This window comes from Trachinotus anak, unplaced genomic scaffold, assembly GCF_046630095.1.
Source record: "Trachinotus anak isolate AG129_WGS33_773 ecotype Australia unplaced genomic scaffold, CSIRO_AGI_Tana_v1 ptg000025l, whole genome shotgun sequence".
Taxonomy (NCBI): Eukaryota; Metazoa; Chordata; class Actinopteri; order Carangiformes; family Carangidae; genus Trachinotus; species Trachinotus anak.
Genome location: NW_027273876.1, coordinates 13417746 through 13438115, shown reverse-complemented (window position 1 = coordinate 13438115; position 20370 = coordinate 13417746). Strand labels below are relative to the sequence as shown.

The 20370-nt window shown below is 39.4% G+C and overlaps 1 protein-coding gene across 1 annotated transcript; it reads right to left on the bottom strand.

The window, feature by feature from the left end:
* Positions 1-5291: 5291 nt before the first annotated feature.
* kcnj12a (potassium inwardly rectifying channel subfamily J member 12a) lies at positions 5292-18976 on the bottom strand. Its single transcript, XM_071462293.1, has 2 exons — positions 17101-18976; positions 5292-11590 (listed from the first exon to the last, which is right to left on the bottom strand). The coding sequence occupies exon 2, from the start codon at positions 11428-11430 to the stop codon at positions 10129-10131; it is 1302 nt and encodes a 433-aa protein (XP_071318394.1). The 5' UTR covers positions 11431-11590; positions 17101-18976; the 3' UTR covers positions 5292-10128.
* Between the last annotated feature and the right edge of the window lie 1394 nt (positions 18977-20370).

Genomic DNA, 20370 nt, shown 5'->3' with positions numbered 1-20370 from the left:
ACTGCTTCACTGCAGTTTCTGTTTTGTGTTTCAGTTGTGTCAGTTCAGTCTTTTCTAACAGGTTCTTTTTTTCTATCATGTCACACATTTGAGGTGGAAAGAAAAGCAAAATAAAAAAATAACAGCCGTCTTGACAACATTCAAGACAATCCGATAGAAACAGAATCTAATGCACAAACGTTTGGGAATGGTTTCTTTATTGAGAGGATAAAAATACTAGTCTATTAGTGTAAATACTAACCTAGTTACTCACAACAGAAGCCTCCACACACCACAGTTAGTTTAAAGCAGTACTGAAAGTGTTTTCAATTTAAAAATAAAAACCCCACATAAATTCAAGCATGGTCTGCAGAGTTTTTCTAACTGTCTCATTTCCACTTTTGCACTCAGGTCTTCAATGTGTTAAAGAGGATGCTGTTCTCCATATTAAAACCACCAAACTACCCCTGCAAGTAAGGTCCTGTATTGAGTCTGTGCCAACAAAGAGCCTCATTCTGCCTGACACTGGAGATGTTGTCCTGGTTAGTGCGAGGCCTGTGTCCTGGGACAGAGCAGTGCCAGCCAGCAAGAGATGATCCATGCTTGTTGGCATAGTCGAGGTAGGCTGGAGTTGGAGGGGTGATGAGGGTGTGAGGTGTATTTGTGTGTGTGGAGGGATATTTGGGGAGAAGGATCCTATCCACGTTGCTTTCTACTGAGAGCTGCATTAGAGAAGGGTGCTGACAGATTTGAGTCTACCCCTGGGAAGACCAGAGAGACTGTAGTCGCAGCTCTGTGTCTGTTCTCATGACTTCACTGCTGGTACAGACCCAGTTTTGCTGACTCCAATTTTTCTTCTGTGAGATTATGTGAATTGCTTAAGTTTGAAGCTATTGACTTGTCCCACTAAAATGGAGCTCACTTGCAGTTGGTTTGTGGTACTTAAAGTCCCCCAAAATGACCTCAGTGCAAATACTTTAATTAAAACTTTGTTTTTGTAGAAGTGTATATCCACCAGTTGTCTAACTTCATCCAAAAGGAAGACAATGTTCACAACATGTTCTGTTGTTTTTCATGATCATTATTTTGATGGAGGTGTTCATCAGTTTCTCATATGTAATTTTACAAGCACTTTGAGCACAACAAAATACCTCTGAGTTCCATTGTATTGGGCTGAAGAACAGCTGCTATCTTCCAACCTCAGAAAATAACGCTGAAACTATGTGGATTATATTTATTGTATTTTTGCGTAAACTATGTATCAAATCCATTAGGGGAAATTGGCAACTAATGCATAAAACATACTGTTTGGTGTGCACAGAGATATAGGAGGATATTCAAGTAAATAGAACTAATATATCATGGCTTGTGCCTCTGAGCTGTTGTCGAACTGTGTATATGTACAGTAAGGCTATTTTGTTTTTTCAACATGACTTCACTGTCTTCCTCTTTCTTTCTCTCTTTATCTACAACACACTGAGGGCCTTTGGGCACACAGAGGTAATTACCAAGGGTTGAGAGCCAGGAAATGAGAGTGGCCCCTTCATGTCCCCTCCGGTTGTCCATTCATGTTGCATCATGAATCAGGATAGACTAGAGGCACCTGGTGTGACTAGGAGAAGATAAGGCACATGTACCACTATGCTTAATGCTGCACACTGCCCCTGTCTCAGGTTAGAGCTCTAAATTACAGCCTTGTCAGGGGAGGATGCAGTCAGTGTTGGAGTGGCTGATTATTAAGATAATAGAAATGAAGAAACAAAGTGAGAGACATAATCATTTGGCTGCAAACATCTCATGTCAAAGCTGTAGTGAGCAACTATGGTTGCAGCAAATCAAGTGTATGTGGAGGATTTAAAAATTTCTGACAAAACAAGAATTACTGTTGTATGCCTCCGTCACTCAGACTAGTTTCAGATTACATCCCTGTTTATCCAGAGTCATATAAAATATTAACCACTTGTGTGAAATAATTCATAATTGCTGTGTGAAGTCTTGAGTAATGACGACTCCCTGACTAGCCCGACTCTTTCCTGCATGTCATTCCCCTCTCTCTGCCCCTTTCAGTGTTCTGTGAGGTCATGCTGACCTTGACCTTTGACCTTTCACCACCAAAATCTAATCACTGCAATGCACACCTGAAAGCAATACATATGGTCCTATTTTAATAGTGGAAGTGAAAGGGCCAGTGCAACGCTCTATACAACTATTGATACCTGGTATAATACATTTTATCAGTTGTTTTTGCAGTTCTTAAGAAACTATACAACATTTGGTCACTCACATAGGTGTTTTCAGTTATTGTGCTTGCTTAGACTTGTTATCAGGACTTGGTGGTCCTGTGCTTGGTAGACCTTTTTCACAAGAGACATTTTGACTTATTATAACAGGAAAAGCAAGGTTGGAACCACAAACATTAACAACTGCAGTGTCAATTAAGAATCCCACAAAGCCAATCCACTAAGCCAAGATATTCAATACCAAACCCTGGAAGTAGCTCACCTATAGCCATCATTAATGTTATTAATTACACCTGTGCTTTTCCTGTTTTGCCAAAATGTGTGCCATCAAAAAGGTCTACTGACATCTCGCATACCTGACTAAGTGAAAGCAACCGTGTGGGTGTGCCAGGCCCTCAGCAAGTTTACTGTATTTTTCCAAGATAGCCTAGAACCTAAACCTAATTAGTAAGGCAAAATTTAGTCATCAGCTCCTCTGATATGGTTTTAGCTCTGTAATTTGTAATTTATTGATTCTCATCAGCAGGATGAGATCATGACAGTCTGTGACAGTTTAAGATTACCAAGAAGGAAGAGCACAGGTGTTACTAATAACATTAATGATGGCTCTGTTATGTTCAAGTGTCTCCCTCTCTAAGACCATGTATTTACTTAAGTGTGTGATAGGATGATGGCATCTACTGAGGGTAACCCTGTGTGTTTGTAATGTTGTAATGGGCCTTGTTGACAGCTAATGGGCTACCCCAGTGGGCTCTTGGCTTATTACACAGGACGACAAACATGGGTAATGGGACAGGGCTGTCGTGTCTCTTCCATTTGGGCAACAGACTACAAAACATGTCTTAGTGATTGGATAAATTCCCATCACACCTGAGGACCTAAGAAGGATGCATTTGTACTTTTTCTCAACTCAGCAACACTTTCGTTTTTAGTTTTTTCTGACTCAAGCCTGTGTGTTGGCAAGCATTCTGTTGTGAAGTCTGTCTTTAAAAAACACATAGTCAGTATCTCTTTATAGAAAAACTTGATTTATACTTCAGTGTGTACTGATCTCCTAATACAGTACGATGTATCACTCACTTGTTGTTAAGTCTCTGTGTTAATTCTGGATTCTATTAATACTATCACGATGGAAAGTTTTGCACTGGTCTTTACATTCTAGCATAATTTGTTATATACACTTTTAACAATGGAGTTCTTAATCTGATTACTTTATCTACATCTTTTTTTTCAGGCTTTTTATGCCTTTATTCATAGTCACAATGAGGGTTGGATTTGAACCTTAATGATACGCTCTCTACCAGGTGAGCCACTGAGGCACCCCTCACTTTGCACATTATTAATTTTACTTGATTTAAATTACATACTATATTGTCCATCACTGTAACTCAATGGCTTATATATTCATGTATATAAATTCCTCTGTGGTGGATAATATTCTCAAGGGAGAAAAGGCGTAGTTATAATGACATTGACCTCAGACACCCAGTAAGTATCCTTGATTGAGTGATACTATCACAGGAACTAACAGGGAGTACTTTTACCGGTGAAAGTGTTGGCCACAGAGCCACATGCGGCTTGACACTGAAGAGCTTTATATAGCCCCTTCAACACGATTTCCCCTCATTTTACTGTCATCAAGAGTCTAGGCTACAGGGAGTTTGTTCCAGCATTAATTATAACTAGTCTATACGGGCTGCCTGGCAGAGAGCCTGGCAAAGCCACTTCCTTGCATCTTTTCACATCCTTTAACTGTCTCCAGAAGTCTTCAGTAGGTGTAACAATTTTTGTTTTATATCATGTGAACAAATGTGTGAGTCCTGGCCCCAGCTGGCTTAATCAACTGTTCCCTGGGAATCACAGAAGGGACATTCCCAAGGGATCCTGGGTGTCTACTGTTACGCAATTTAGACAAAATATCCTGAAGACATAGGGAAATATCGTGAAAACCTATCTATCTATCTATCTATCTATCTATCTATCTATCTATCTATCTATCTATCTATCTATCTATCTATGTGTCTGTCTATCTATGTGTCTGTCGGTCTGTATAAAACCAAATTATAGCATACACGTAATTGGAAGTGTTGGTCTCTGTTGAGGTTGTGTCTGGTTTGCTCCCCAGCTGCATGTTTTTTTGTTGGTTTTTTTTTTTTTTTTTTTTTTGGCCAGCGGGTTACGTGGCAACAGCCTCCATATGGTAATTAATAGGTTTTATTTGCAGGAGCTGTGAGTGTGAAGGGAGAGGCTGGTGCTCCAGTGGCATTCATAGCTCTATAGATACAAACAACTGTTAACAAACATTATTGAATTGTACCATTTTATGGTTTGGTAGACAAAGCCAGTATGCTGTACGGGAAAAAGGTAGTAAAAAATTGAGAATATACTGAAAAAAGGTCATTTTCAGGTATTTATGCTTTTCACATTTCCTTATCTTGTTGCCAAAGTGTATCAACAACAGGCACCTTTCAGCATTTCGCATCCTTGAGTCGTGGCCCAAGATGGTAAAGATAAATTATGATGTATGGTGGACATGGACACATGGTTGCCCAAAAATACAACACTACCATGGTATTCTACCTGTTCAGAACAAGTTAAGTAACTGAAATCATAGTCTACCCACCCCAATAGGCTATATACTCATCCCATCTGTATGCCATGTGTTTGGGATTATATAGCAACTATCTCACTTGCAGTGCAGTTTATCCTGACATGCCCTTAATTATCCAGGACCTCTTGGCATCTAATCCTACTATGACATTACCAGTTTGACATCACAGCTATCAAAAGATGGCTGACTTTCAGAGTGAAGTCAAATTCAGAGTTCCACAACCCATGTAACACTGATGAAAAAAATCTATAATGCTTTCATGCATTAGGCACTCATTAACACTGTCCACCACTAATCCTGAAAGCCTCACTTAAACTATGTCTATGTTACCAAGCCACACAAAGCCTGACAAACCCTGCCCAGGCCATGTTACATAATCAAACTTGGCAAAAGCTTCCAGCATAGCCTCTGTGATCCCAGTGTCAGTTAGTTCTGAGACCCAACGCCTGAGCTCAGCACAACCAGTGGCCAGCATGTTAATCCTACATCTGTCACTCACTGTGGGTGACTTAATCACCCCAACCTGAATTATTTAGAAAGAACTGATGGCCACAGATCTCGTGCAAAGAATCCAGGATTATTCATCACCAGTAAAAAATTTGTTCAGTGGCGCTGATGACGGCTTTGCACTAGCAAGCTCTGGTACTTGCATAACTCTTTCAACTGTTTTCTCTAAGGTGGCCCTGAATTATCACAGATGCATTCATGGTTACGTTTATGTTATGTATATCTTTTATATATTTTTTTCTTTGATTGGTTGTTCGTGGTCATTGTATTCCATGTTGCGTGCAATGTGTCATTCAATAATATCGGCTGATATCAGTTCATCATAGAGAAGAAATGGTGTATGTTGGCCTATAAGTTACAAGACATTGCAGTACAGAAATGCCAAACATATTTTCTTGCTGTAATGTAGAAACAATATTGCCATCATGTAGGTTGTCAGCCAGAGAAAACTGACAAGTTGATTCAAAAATCAAAAATTGTCTTTTCAATGATGCATTAAAGGTTAAAAAGTAAATAGTAGTTGATCATTCAGATATTACATATCACATTTTTTAACTTTCAAGTACCATAGTCAGTGTAGGCCTAAAATATCTGGTATTGATTAGGCTGCTGAACCATGCAGGACCCTTAACATGCAAGAGGAGCTAATATGCAAAATTATGCAGTAGGCCTCTTTCACAGCAGACATTTGACATGTCATAGTGGGAAATACACAGACGTTACTTGTAACATGAACAAAGGCTCCATTCTGATGATTTCGGTAAACATGACAGTGTGACAGTGGTCAAACATACACGATACCAGGACCCTGAAACAGAAACAGCTCAGAACAGAATTCAGGCATTATTAATGTTATTATTTACATCTGTGCTGCTGTTACCATGACATGTCAAAACGTCTTCAGTGAAAAAAGGCCCACAGTGAAATTTAATACTAAAAACTATTAAGGTTTCCTCAGTTCTGAGGTAGAAGGGTACTAATGATCTCTTGTCTGTTGTTCCCCCATTGATCTGACAAAGTCAGCTGAAGGCCCTTTGCCTAGTTCAGCAGGGCCAAAAGGCCCCTGGCCCTGCTGGTTGTTTGTGTGTCACAGTGATTAATTGATGAGCCCTCTTGAATAATTGGCCCAAGACTGGAGAATCATCTGACTTTGGTGACATGAATCTTGATCTCTCATCTCAAACCACCCCTCATGGTGATGTATTACCTCAGCTTCCACCTCATCCATTGATTGGTCCGCAGTTTGTATTGGATTTTACATTTCAATACAGCCCAGACATGTGGACCACTTTCAACAAAAGAGATAAAACCCATCTTTTTTCACAATTAGTTTTTAATTGAATAATTTAAATGACTTTAAATTAAACTCAAACGCCCAGTAGACATTTGCTGGACATAGGAAGACTTCTACAGAGGTCAAAGGTTTTTCCAATCATCCCTTTAAGAGAAATACCTGTTTAATCATGAGCATCTGTGCTGAAATGAAACAACAGAAGTTAAATCATTGAAAACTGAGACAAGAATCAAATTGTTGCCTCTCAATAGTGATTTCATCGTATTACTCTGATAAAAACAGATAAATATTGACTGCTATATTCTATCAAAAAGAACTTTGTATAAAAATAAGCCGGTTTATTTAGCCTGGCTGCTCCTATTATAATTTTTATAATGTTACTATGTTTTTTACACTATAAATCTATTTGTCTAAAACTTGTATGTGTTTCTTTTTAAGGGCTCAGGTGGGCAACATCAAACCTAAAACAATCTGAAAAAAACAATAGAAAGAAATGACTAAACTATGCATTTCAGTGATGCAGCATAGAAGCTGTTGATGCTTGACCATTTTTTTTAGGTGCAGAGGCTTCACACATCAGTGTATAGAACCTTCCCAGAAGGCAATGGGCATAATAAATGTTTAGGGTTGGGTAAAGAACGCTTCACTTATTAGACAAAATTTTTTTTATTACATCCTACTATAGTCTAAAAGAAAGCAACATATAACCAAGGAATATAATAGAGTCAAGCATACTGCTAGAGTTAAATGACTATTAAGAAAGTATTAGTCATTGTGACCAACATAACAACCATTTTATGGTTCTTCTCTTTGTTTTCATGTCATGGAGTTTCACCACATCCTGTAGGTTTCCAGCTTCACACATACATAAATTTTATGTGTGAAAGTTGACTGAAATTGTTTCAGAAGGGAATAAGGGAGAATGCTATTGTTCATGCCAAAGAAAAAAAGTTGTCATGCATCATAATTTTGTCTCTTAAACTACTGTATATACTGATAGCAAATGATTTAATCTATAAATACAACTTAAAGTATTAGTTGGTTTTGTTTGGACTTTTGATTGAACAGAGATTTGCTTTAATTAATACATTTTGTTAATTAGGAGCAATTTACATCTATAAAGAGGCAATTTACAAACCGGGGATTCAAACACCTTTTCGCCATATGACTACCCATTTTTCAAGATCAGCCTAAACTGTTTTTGGAAGATTACCTTAGAAACAATCACTTTAAAACTCGAGTCTGAGCTACACGCCATTACTTTGGTATCAAATCTGAGTTAAACATCTGCACAAAGAAATCATAAGCATACAAGCACAATAAAAACTAAAAAACGTAGGGTCATTCTCCTCACACCATTCCTTTCAATTGTTATCTGTGAATCAAGAATCATAAATATGCTTGTTCAGTGTATTACAAGAGACTCATTAAGAATATGCTTAGTAAAATTATTCCAAAAGGTGTGCTTCAGTGTTTATTGCTTCCATTCAGACCTTGGTCCAGTGTTGTAACTCACCATAATAGCATATTGCTAAAATGCATTTAAATGTCTACAGTTCGTGATGTTTGTAAATGTCAGAGGGATCAATAAGAGGAGGGAAAAAGAGCAGGCTATTTTCTCTTTGTGCTGTTGCTCATGTATATGTTTGGATAGCAGTGACATTAATAACAGGTTTTTAGCCAAAACTTAGTCTTGCACACATTCATTTTACATTTAAAGGATACATTTGTAATAATGATGTTATGATAATCACATCATATTTTGTCTTATCATTAGTCTATAAACCAGGCAAAATTTGAAACGTACTAACTCTGCTAGTATCATTATAAAGAGTAGCTAAATTTACCCACTGTTGATGTAAAATGAATCGAAATGTAGGCCCAGCTATTGTAAGTTGGCTTATATGTTTGGACAATTCTAACCTTATTACCATAACATGCAAAGTGTTGTAGACACATTTGCCCTTATGTCGCGGGTTTGTTTAGCAGTTGGAAGGGATGTTTGTTGGATGGTTAGAAACACCCAAACCTTACATTTCAAATTCAGCTTGACAGTAGGACATCAGGAAAACTTCTTGCTTTCTACCTGTGTACATTTAAAAAATATAAGACATGAAATTTTGGAATATATGTAATTTAACTCATCAAGTAGATCTGATATATGTAAACAGAAATTAGGTTTATGCATTTTTTTAATTTCAGGCTGTTTTTCTAAGCATTAGCCATTGAATAAAGCAATGTCATTACATAATTTTATCTCACCCAGAACTTGTTAGGATTTCTGTCCCCTGATACGGTTAAGATTATGCATAGATTCATTTTTAAAGAGAACAAAAACAAATTAAGTGTGATCAATTTATGCCAGAAGTTACAGTCTTAATTTCCATATGGAATGGATGAAAACATTTTAAATACTGCTAACATACAGGTTTTAGTTTAACTTGGTTTATTAGATATTTTTACAAGTTGTGAAAGTAAAGGTGGACTTTAAGGTGCATTTCTTAGTGGGGTTACAAAGTACAAGTTGCTATTATTAATTTATTGATTTGATCAATGCAGACCTGAATATTGCAACCTGTATCTTGCAAGAATTAAATTTTGTGAAATTACAAGATGTTTATTATTAGTTGGTTGTCCACTATTTGTGCTATAGTTTTGTTTTACCTGACTGCTTAGCAACATTTATAGGCCAGTGCAGCCAAATTATGATGTTGGTGGCTTGTAAGATGTTAGTTGTAAGAGAAGATTAAAATATGAGGCATTAAGAGATTATATAAATAGTATTTCTCTATACAGTTTTATTTCTGTTCAACATATTCCTTCATGTTCTTTATAGTGCAATTAATTTTGCCTATTGGTAGATTTTGGGATCACATCAATACCAAAATGAAGGTGTTGAATTATGTTGTTCTCAGTGACTCACGGTCAGATGTTTTATCATGGCTCATTGCATCTGAATTCTACAGTGCATGAATTTTCAACGTGTCACTGAACACAGGTCCAGCAAATTATAGCAATGCAAGGAGAGCTTAAGAGTAGCCTTGTAACACTGTTATTTGTGCCCAAGAACAAGTTGAAATTGCAACTTCTATTTTTTAGAGGTGCTTTTGGAAACCGATACTGCACACAAAACATAACTTACCTAAGTAATGTATTTACACCTAAAATTTGATTACAAGGTTCTGTCATAATAGTTTTTTATGCACTATCATTGAACACTCATAACTCAAAATGACCATGTGAAAAAAATTCAAGTTTCCATGAAGGAAGAAGGTCTTTCTCTAGCCTTTTCCTTGATTGTAGACATTCCTCACCACAATTCTAAGCTGTGTACTCGTGCTTTCCCCCTTTCCTTTGAGTTAAGTTCCTTATATTGTCATCCTATTTCTTTTCCAATCTTTCACAGTAGTCAGCTTTTCCTATGGCACTTTGCATTGTTCTGCATTATTATCCTTGGATAAAGTTATTGAAGTTGACCCTGGGTCAATGGGTAGAGGTCATATTTCCGACTCTCTACGATATGACCTTTGATCCAGTGCCCTGGTGGCCTGTAAGCGTTCAAACTCATGTCGGCTGTTCCGATCTGGACTGAGGTTCGCCAGTGCCCTGCTCCCACCACCTACATCCTCCTCATCATCATCACGGTTTAGGAAGGCCAGCTCATTTTCATAGCAGAAGGAGTTGGAGCTGGGGACTAGGAACTTGTTTTCCACCATGTCCTTGGCACTGCAGCGGGGGGTGGACGGCACCTCGTAGGTTTTGTGAAAGTGAGAGTAATCCACCTTGTACAGGTTCTTCTCCTCAAACAAGACTGGCTCAAACCGGTGACCCCAAAGGATTTCAGAGGCCAAGTAGGAGCTGCGAGCCTGCGTGGTCATGGCAGTTGCTTCGACCATCCCCTCCAAGATGACGACAATCTCAAAGTCTGCTGTCTCCAAGTCCTGTTTGCCGATCCCAAAAAGGGGGCTCTCCTCATCTATCTCATGGAGAATAGTGATGGGTGAAACCAAGAAAATCCTGTCCAAGCCTTTATCAAAGCCCACATTAATGTCTATCTGGTCTAGAGGAATATATTCCCCCTCATCAGTGATCCGAGGTTTGATGAGCTGTGCCCTGACATGGGCCTCTACAATGTGGCTCTTGCGAAGATTCCCCACCCTCCACATGAGGCACAGCTTTCCATCGCGCATGGCAATGACAGCATTGTGGCTAAACAACAGTGTTTGTGCTCGCTTCTTAGGCCTCGCCATCTTGGCCATGATGGCGCCAATCATGAAACAGTCAATGATGCAGCCCACTATGGACTGGAAGACCACCATGAAGACAGCCACTGGGCACTCCTCAGTCACGCAGCGGTAGCCATAACCTATGGTAGACTGTGTTTCAATGGAGAATAGAAAGGCAGCCACAAATCCATTGACTTGCAGGACACATGGAGTGAAATTGTCATCTCCGGCTGGGTTATCCAGATCACCGTGCAGCAAAGCAATGACCCAAAAGGCTAAGCCGAAGGCCAGCCAGGAGACAACAAACACAAGAGTGAAGACTACCAGCATCCATCGCCAGCGAATATCAACACATGTGGTGAAGATATCAGCCATGTAGCGTTGTGACTTGTCGTCCATATTGGCAAACTGCACATTGCACTGGCCATTCTTTTTGACGAAACGGTTGCGGCACTTGCGGCGTGTGTGGATCTTGCCATTGCCAAAGCCGTTCATGCCATGCATGGTAGTGAGGCGGAGGCCCTCTTCTTCAGATGACACAATGCTGTAGCGGTTGATCCTTCCCACACTCATGCTCCTGGCGGCACCTCCAGCTGCAGGGTCAGAGCAGAAGGGCAGGCCTGGAGTCCCAGTGTGTGATCGTGGCCCCTCACAGCTTGATCACTGGCTAAGCTGCATTTTAGTGAGTCATAGACAGGGAGCTGGGTCGGAGCCTTGTGCTTTAATCCAATCCCTGTAGAGTGTGTCAGGAGAGAACAATATGAGCATCTTTCTGTGACATAATGGTCAAACCACACGGTACCTGTGTATGAAACATAACCAAAGAGCGAACCATGAAAGCTTTTAGAGACTGAATGGCAAAACACTGTTACATAAGTAACACTCACACACAGATTTTTGTAACTGGCCCAAAAAGAAGGATACTGATATTAATAGGTTATTACACTGAATGAACTGTCTGTGTGTTAGAGCCGAAATGACCAATCACCACCATCACTAACAGTTTTGTTTTTCTTATGTGAATAAAATAAATATATTTTTGGCCGCAAATACGAAATAATCCTGCACCAGATTAACTGATTTTTGATATATAGACATCTATTTTTCAGCAGTTTCTCTCAATACCTTTTAAAGTAAAAAAATACTATTTTACCATGTTTGTCATGTATTTCTATATTAATGTGACCTATAATAAGATCAACCAGTAACTGATGTCCACATTAATTAGAGTGCAACTTCCGTGACGTTTATCCTGCCACAAATCTAACTGATAATAGATATAATAGGAAACAAGTAAGATTGTCATAATTGTGTTAACAATGAAGTTTTACAGTAGGTTTACATTGTCATGGTTTATACTTCATTCCCTGTCCAACTTCCCAGTACATGGTTTATCGTGTTAGTATCCATAATACCAGTTACTTCACACTCCCTTTCCCCGCCATCTTGCTCTCTTTAAACGTCACGACTCAAAATCCAATTGGCCCTCACTGAAGGGTCCTCATGTCTTTTGATGTCGGCTGGGTAAGTGAAGAGCTGACAGCTCACAGCAGATCCACTTCTGTCACATGGCATTTCCTGAGCTTTTCTCTTTCAAATTATAAAGAAGGTTGGCAGTAGAGTCAAACTAAGTCTTCACCTACCAGATGTTTATTTTGATGTAATGAAGAAATGGCTGATGTGAGAGTCACTGCTTGTATCTAGTGTTTTATGAAGTGTGGATGCCTGTCATGTTTGAGGCCTAACAGTGATAGGGAAAGCTATCACGTTAGTTTTCAGCACGTCTTGGTTGTATTTATAGTTTATCAGCAGCGTGCCATGCAGTCATCACACATCCAACAGACAAGCCGCGCCTCTCTATCTGTTCCTTTATGGCCTAAGTTTACCATAGTCCTTTCACTACAATACTTTTGTAAGGGGAGTAGAGAGGGTTATATGTGTGTGTATTTAAACTCCCAAGGGAACTGTATGTATGTAATTGATTGCATAGACATGCACTTCCCTATGCTGCGTATAGGGATGGAGAGAGAAGGATTTGACCTGATTATGTACAATTTGCGGTATTATTAATCATGTCATGAAGATACAATAAATTTATAGCGCCTTCCCATAGTGCTCCATACAAGTAGATAGTAGATTTCTCCCCTGTGCAGTGCCATGTATGACATATTGATTATAATTACAACTTAAGCTTACAAAATATCAAGTGTGTTGATTAAACATACAACACACTTGACAACATGAAGCACATACTCTTAGTGTATGTGTCAAAATATTACATGTCAGTACAGCTGACATGTCCACCACGGGGTGGATGTTGAGCCTCAGGGTCAAGGAGTTATACCCAGGGGAAATGGACTGAGGCCCCTCTGGGTGCAGCTTTTATCGCCTGGCCACATCCGTTCTGTGTCTGCCTGCCTGATCTGGGCCCTAAAGACTTGACGATTCACTCATGTGCGCTCCCAAATCCCAGGTGCCCTGCCGTCTGCCACACACTCACACTAATTCCCTCCTCACTCACACTCTTCTCCTGATCTGCAGCCACATTACCTCATGCACAATCCTAAATTTGTCCTTTAGGAGTCAAACACATATCTGTACCAGGAAAACATACTGTAGCTAAATGTTATGTTCTATTTTTATACTTCCAAAGGCTCTTTTTGCTTTTTGACAATATCACACTACGTTCCCAAAAGAGCACAGCTGTTAAAGCTAAAGATAGTGTTCGTACTCCTCTCAGATATTTAAATCTGTTAGTATGTTAACCAAACTAGATTGTCTGATCCTTTCTTATCGTGTCTAGTGCTTAATTTTTATACAGACAGTTTAATTAACCAGGTTTGTGTTGGCAGGTGGCAGGTGAGCTGACTGACTATGTCACATAATTGAGAGTAATCTTGAGCCTGAATGTCATCTCAACATTTCACATTATACATCTTTGTCTCCACACTACGCACATGACCTGAGCAGCCCTACACGGTGAGCAGTCTCCATATCATACTGTGGTCATGCGGTGTCAGGTGTCGAGTGAATTGGTCAAATGAAAGTAAAAACGCTCTTGTGTCCTTGGAGTCATTAGATACAGGGGGTGCCTTCGAGTTTCAATAGAAAGCTTTTGCTGTAGCCACGTGGAAATTTCTTTAAATCTGATTGTCCCTCTGATGGGTTTTGCATGTGAGGTTTCAGTCTACATGGTGCTTAAAGATTAATCGTTGTCACCAGCTCTTTGACTTGGATTAGAAACTGCAGGTGACAGATGAATACCAATAAATCTTAATTACCTTGATTCGAATAAATTACAACTTACATTTTTTTCAAATTTAAACAAAAGGATAGTCACATGCCCACCATTCAAAACACAGGATTGGAACCAGCTATTACCCACAAACAACGTTTTTTTTGTTTTGTTTTGTTTGTTTCAGCAACTAAATGTGAGTTTACTGCAGCTTTTAAAGGTGTATGGATGTAGTTGTTGTCTGGTCAATCAGTCTGAAGTGATAGCATGCTCCAATGCTGTGTTTTGAATTTTGGTTGACCTTTTTGTTTATATTGAGATCACAGATGCGCCTTTAATACTCGTTGTTAATTCCTACAGCACTGCAGCACTACCATGCAAATCTTATACTACAAGCAACATGAAGTGACAGCTGAAAGGGAGGTCTTTAGGAGTGTATTGTTATGAAAAAACTTGGAGTTTAGAATACGTCTATAACCAAAGAATATGCATCTTTGATTCATAAGGCGGGACACAGAAAGTGATTTGCACTACTGCCAATAATTTCTTGAATAACCTTTTGTGACCTAGTCTGCTGTGTGTCCTCTTGGGGAGTGGAGAGGAGCTACTAGGGGAGATGATAAGCTTGCAGCTGATTAGGATGAATAGAATGAATAATTGGATGTGCAAAATAATGGAAGGGATTGGGAGGAACAATGAGGTGGAGCGGGAGAGGGTACTTCAACTCAAGACAAGGATGCAGGAAACTGAGCTCAACCACTACGATCCCGGCCCACCTCCCAAGGCCATTGTGAAGGAAGAGTCGAGGCTCAGGTGTCATTGTATTTTCCTATAGCTCACTGCGCGTAACTCATCTCGTCTCAAGTGACCTACAGGTATTTTCCTATAGAAAGGAACACCACTTCACCAGGCAGAGATCCTGTCTGATTGGCAGTATCTCATCCAAACTAGTTCACAGCTTTTTATTTGCTTTTGTTTTCAAATGTAGTTTGTGACATTTCCATTTGTGACATTTCCATTTGTAACAGCATATTAAAATGCTGTTAGACAAAGTGACAAAGCACAAACATAAGTACAAATATAAGAACCAGACAGTAACCCACCCTGGAGGCAGTTAGACTCTGTATATAGGCCATCCCCTGTGCTGAAATGCCATCTCAGGTGGTTGTTGAGAGAAGTGGTAGAGAGAAGTGTTCATAAAGAACTGAGTCACCTTCTCACACTGTTAGAACAGCTGGTATAATCTATGCAAGTAGAACAGAATCTGTAGTTTTTTGCTAGCTGCACCTGTAGCTTTTCCACCGTTCAAACACCTGGTTCTCATTGATTGATCATTCCCACATGTGAGCTTCTCTCTCTGGGCTTTTTTGATCTCTATTTGTGCAGTTTTTTAATTACTTGTACCCATTCACAAAGGCTGAATCACCCATATAAACCTGAACTCTGTAATTTCCAATTTTAAGTGACACCTGTTGGTCAAAGCACACAAGCTTACATATAGTATTTTTTGATACAGTCTCCCTTGAAGAAGAAGATATATAAGGTGTATTCCATGTGTTTGATATTGTATTGTATCATTTTTGTGAATGTGTTATATTTTGTGTTTTCTCTCAGTCCTATTTCACACTAAATATCCCTTTTGGATAATGAAGTGAATCAAAACTAAGCTGAGATGAAAAGCAGGATGAGGTCATTGAACTGTCAGGCAATGTTGCATAATATTTGTTCTCTTCGTCCTCTTCGTCCTCTTTTGTACCCTCACATCAGTGATTTCATTATACACTGATAAAAATGTGCAGTACCTGAAGCAGTACTTACCACTTATCCATTAATACCTGACCATATCTGCCCTCCAGTATTATTATGTTAAATTAGATGCCACTATTAGTTATCTGATGTAACGCTTGCACAAAATTAGGCGCCTAAAAAGTGTTCAAGTGTTAACCAGCGGATTTATTACCAAGGTTGTTTGTTGAAGTTGAACTGGGAAGATGTAATGCAGAAATATGCTTGTTTGTTTACTTTGACTGGATTTGTCATGCTGCTGTCACCAGGAAATATTTTGTTTTTTTAATAAAAGAAATGACTTTATTTATTGATCTGTTATTAATATTCAATTGATTGTCAGTATGAAATTGCTTTCAGTTGAATAATTGATTATTTGATCTTTTCAGCAATACAATTATCACGTAACGTAATGCTTTTAAATCCTCTCACTCTGCTTTACTGTCTTAGTGAACAAGCTGTGATATGATAGACTCAAATTTCATTGGCTAAAGGATATAATTTTTGTTTTAACTGACAACTTTTAATTGTTGTCTTTGTCTACCTTTAGCTACATTTAGCTACATTTTAACCCTTTGGGAGCTGGCAGCCTGTCAATATCTGTCAATATCGATTGACAGGAAAGGCCAAAATCTAAGTTAAAGACTAAAGGTAATCAACACTCATGAGAGCCTTAGTTTTGGAAAAATCAACATCATAGCCATATTTCTACAGAAAAGGTTTTCTGCTTTATAAAAACTATACAGTGAACTTGTATTTATGTAATCTGCGACAGTGCTGTTTCCTTCTTTTAGCTCTGAATTCCGACACAATTGATTTTAAAAAACCAATTAGATTAAAGTGAAGACTTTGTGTTTACATTTACATCAGGCAAACAGTCAAGTAATTATAGCATTTTTATACATTTTTTACACTTTTTGTTTTAACGGACAACATGTGCTTGGAGATGAGCATTGATAAAGTCATCATGTTTAATTTTGGCTGCAAATCCTTTGCAATCAATTACTAGTGTAGTATAATTTAAATTGATTTGATTTGAACAGTTTTTAAACATATATAAATTGATAAAATTACATGTATGATTGAATTCCAGTACAATGACTGTGAGTACACATTGTCATCCACTGCCACTTTTATAACACAACAGATCAATGACATCTGACAAATCTTGATGTGACAACCTGGCTGCAAGTTTGCGGTGAAGTTTTCTGTCCTTCTCTTACCTTTATTTCCACCTGTCCTCCACCAGCCTGCAGATGTAAAACGTTGTATCTTCTCTCCAAGTGTCCCTGTTAACCAAACTGAGGCATTCTCTGCATCTGCCACCGCAGCTGCTCCTTCTTTGTGTGTTACTCTAATAGTGGAGAAAACCACTCCATCATCTTCAGCACAAGGCACAGACCCTCTTTGAATTTCTTCATCCTTGCTTGATCTCTTGTCTCTCTCTTTTTCAGGAGCTGTTGCGAGCGCGGATGAAATGCAGTTGTGCCCAGGCTGAATCACAGCAGAACCTTGGGCCAAGCCGCCGCTGCTCAGTGAGTGCTGGATGTGCGAAACAGGTGTGACACGTTTAATGAGGACTATCCCAGTGAAAATTCAGGTTTTTGTATCTCCATCGTCTCAGGAAATGTCTTCAGCTGGTCTTCTGCTCATCCTTCATCTTTGCTAACATGAAGTCTATCCTTCACATTTCCCATAAAACTGTACAATGCTCCCTTACGACTTATTAACTGAATAGCTCTCTTTATCAATCTTTTGCAATCTGATCTACTTGGACTGCTTTTCTCTCTCTCTCTCACTCTCTCTCTCTCTGTCTTTCTCACTCTCACACTCTCTCTCCCTCTGACTATTTCTTGATCGCTCTCTCCCTCCCTCCCTCCCTTCCTCTCTCCCGTGGTGTCACAGAAGCTGCCATTTGCAGCCTCCCTCCTTCCCTCCCTCCCTCCCTCTCTTTTCTCCTCCCCTCCTCTCTTTCTCGCGCTTGTTATCTCTCTCCCTCCCTCCTACATCATGGCACTACCAGTTGACAGCAACTTGATGCACAGACGTATCATTGAGAAAACATGAGCAGACAATTCACTATTGTATTTGATCACACGTTAATCAAAAGTAAATGGAGGCGACATTATGAGGATGAAAGGCTTTCACAATGACTTCCCACATAAAATTAACAACCCAGAGTTTGCTGCCTTTTTTAGCCCATCTGCTCTGCTTTAATTTGAGATCAGTCGTGTTGTCTCACCCTAACCCTAATGGGAAAAAGGGCTGATTCATTAAGGTTCCTCTATTAGAGTAGTGGAAACTCACCTGGCCTTTGCAGCATCAGGTGAGAATATTAACTGTTGCACAGCTGCAACATGACCAGGGCAAATCTTCCTGTATCAGTTTGACCTGCAGTTGCCGTAATGAAAGACTCTGTGTGCTGTGCAGTGCAAAGTGTGTATCAATATATCAGGCTGCTGGGTGCTGTGTCTCAGTGCAGAGTGATGCCTTTCACACTTGTCACCAACAACTAATCAACAACAATTGACCTGAGGATGTGCGTATGTGTGCCCGTGTGCATGTGTGTTTGACAATATGACAGTCTCACCACACCAGGACTCTCATGTCAGACGAATTGAAATTGAAGTATGCCAATCACTCTATTAGTCATCTCTCTTGTTTCATTATATTTAGTAACACTGTTGAACATATAAAGTCTTCTAGGAAACCATGACTATATGTTTCACTATGCCTGCATCGCTGACAAATTCTTCAGTGTCCCTGGTTCTTGCCTTCACTTGTTTTTTGAGAGCAAGCTGTAGCTTTTTCCCCGTCGCCAACACTGTTGAGTACATTACCGTTACCCTTGACAGCTTCAAAGTGTGACATTATCCTCAGAGCTGAGTGCCTACTCCCCTTTTCTCACGTCTTTTCAGAGAGCCGGTCATCAGTCAAACGCTAAAAGAGATGACAATTAGTAAGGGAGGGGGGCTGAAAGAGTGAGAAGTTTCTAAATACAGCCGTACTGGCTCAGCCCCAGCTTTATCACTAATGATTCATCAGTGCAGGAACTCTCTCTTTTTCTCTTTCTCTCTCTGTGCTCCTATTCTTTCTCCCTCACAGCCTCTGATTTCAGACTTCTAAGGGTGATTTGCAATAGCCTGTGTGTGATCATCACCAGGCTATTGTGTTTGGCTGAGGACGTCAACTAATGGAGCTCAAAGCGTCCTTTTAAAGCGCCTCTCGGTCTGTGTCGGCAACAGGCACTGTACCGGTTCCTGCATAATGTAAGGCTTCGCCGCCATGGCACTGCAAGCCTGGAGAACAGTAGATCACAAGGTTCACACATCCAGACTGTAAACCTCGTTATGTAACTGCACCATAATCACAGGTGGCAGCTCACATATCCTTTGCATGTCTGTGTCTAAATGAAAAGGTTTTGCCTCCTAGGGAGATGGCTAAGTGGGATTCACTGCCGCTTCCATGGCTACAGGTATAACACATTTTGACTATTTTCAGACCAATAAGAACTGGTGGAAATGAAGCAAAGCGAGAGACTGACAAAGAAAGAAGAGAGGAGGGCTGTTGGTCAACTAGAGGCTGTGGCTACACTAAAGCCACTGTGAACATGACTCACCAAAGAAAGACTGTTTTGTAAAAATGAAAAATGGACATCATAAGCAGTTAAAACTTGAAAGTGAAATTTTACTTTGCATAAATGGCTACATTTTGAATTAAGGCATGTTTATAAATATGTTTTACAGTTACTCTGGTCAGTACACCATATCTGGTGTGATTGGCTCCAGTCACTAAATATTCACAAACATCTCTCTAATTTTGCAGCAAAGAACTGAAATTCCTCCTTACAATGCAGTATTGTGACCCTTTTATCTCTGAGGGAAAATAATTCATTAACCAAATAAATAAAAAATAAATTGCTATTTAAAAAAAATAAATTGTAGTCATAGTGTAACTGAAAACAGACGGATCTTTGAAGTAAAGCCTGAAGATGAAAATAGAAGTGAGAAATGACACGCTCAGGTATTAAAACAGCAGCTGAGCAGGGAGAGTGAAGACAAAGGAGAGTTGGAGATTTCTCCGCTCTTGTCAGTTGTATTCAGTAAGGTGTAATTTGCATTAATCAGAAGGGTCCTAAGAATAAACTTTTCACAATCTTTCTGGTGATAGTGATCGTGGCATTTCATCTTTTACTGTGACGCTCGCCTAGGGCACACACTGCACAGGAGCTCTATTGACTTATTGCTGCTGACAGCTCAATCTCTCTCCATCATAATCAAGAAATATCTTCAACAGGGTCCTGACACACAAAGTGAAATGCATATGAACCACATGCTGCTTTAGTAATGTGTGATGCTTGAAGTTAATGAAATTAGCATGTGTATTTTTCTAATTTAGGTGAAGATTAATTTAGGGAGCTTTTGATAGAGTGACAGATGAGCCTAATAGACTGGGTGTGACTTTAAAAAATGTGCAAAACGCCCTCTTATGTC

What these genes read in the sequence shown, in the direction of transcription:
- kcnj12a (XM_071462293.1), bottom strand. Translation starts at nt 11,430, where the DNA reads ATGAGTGTGGGAAGGATCAACCGCTACAGCATTGTGTCATCTGAAGAA.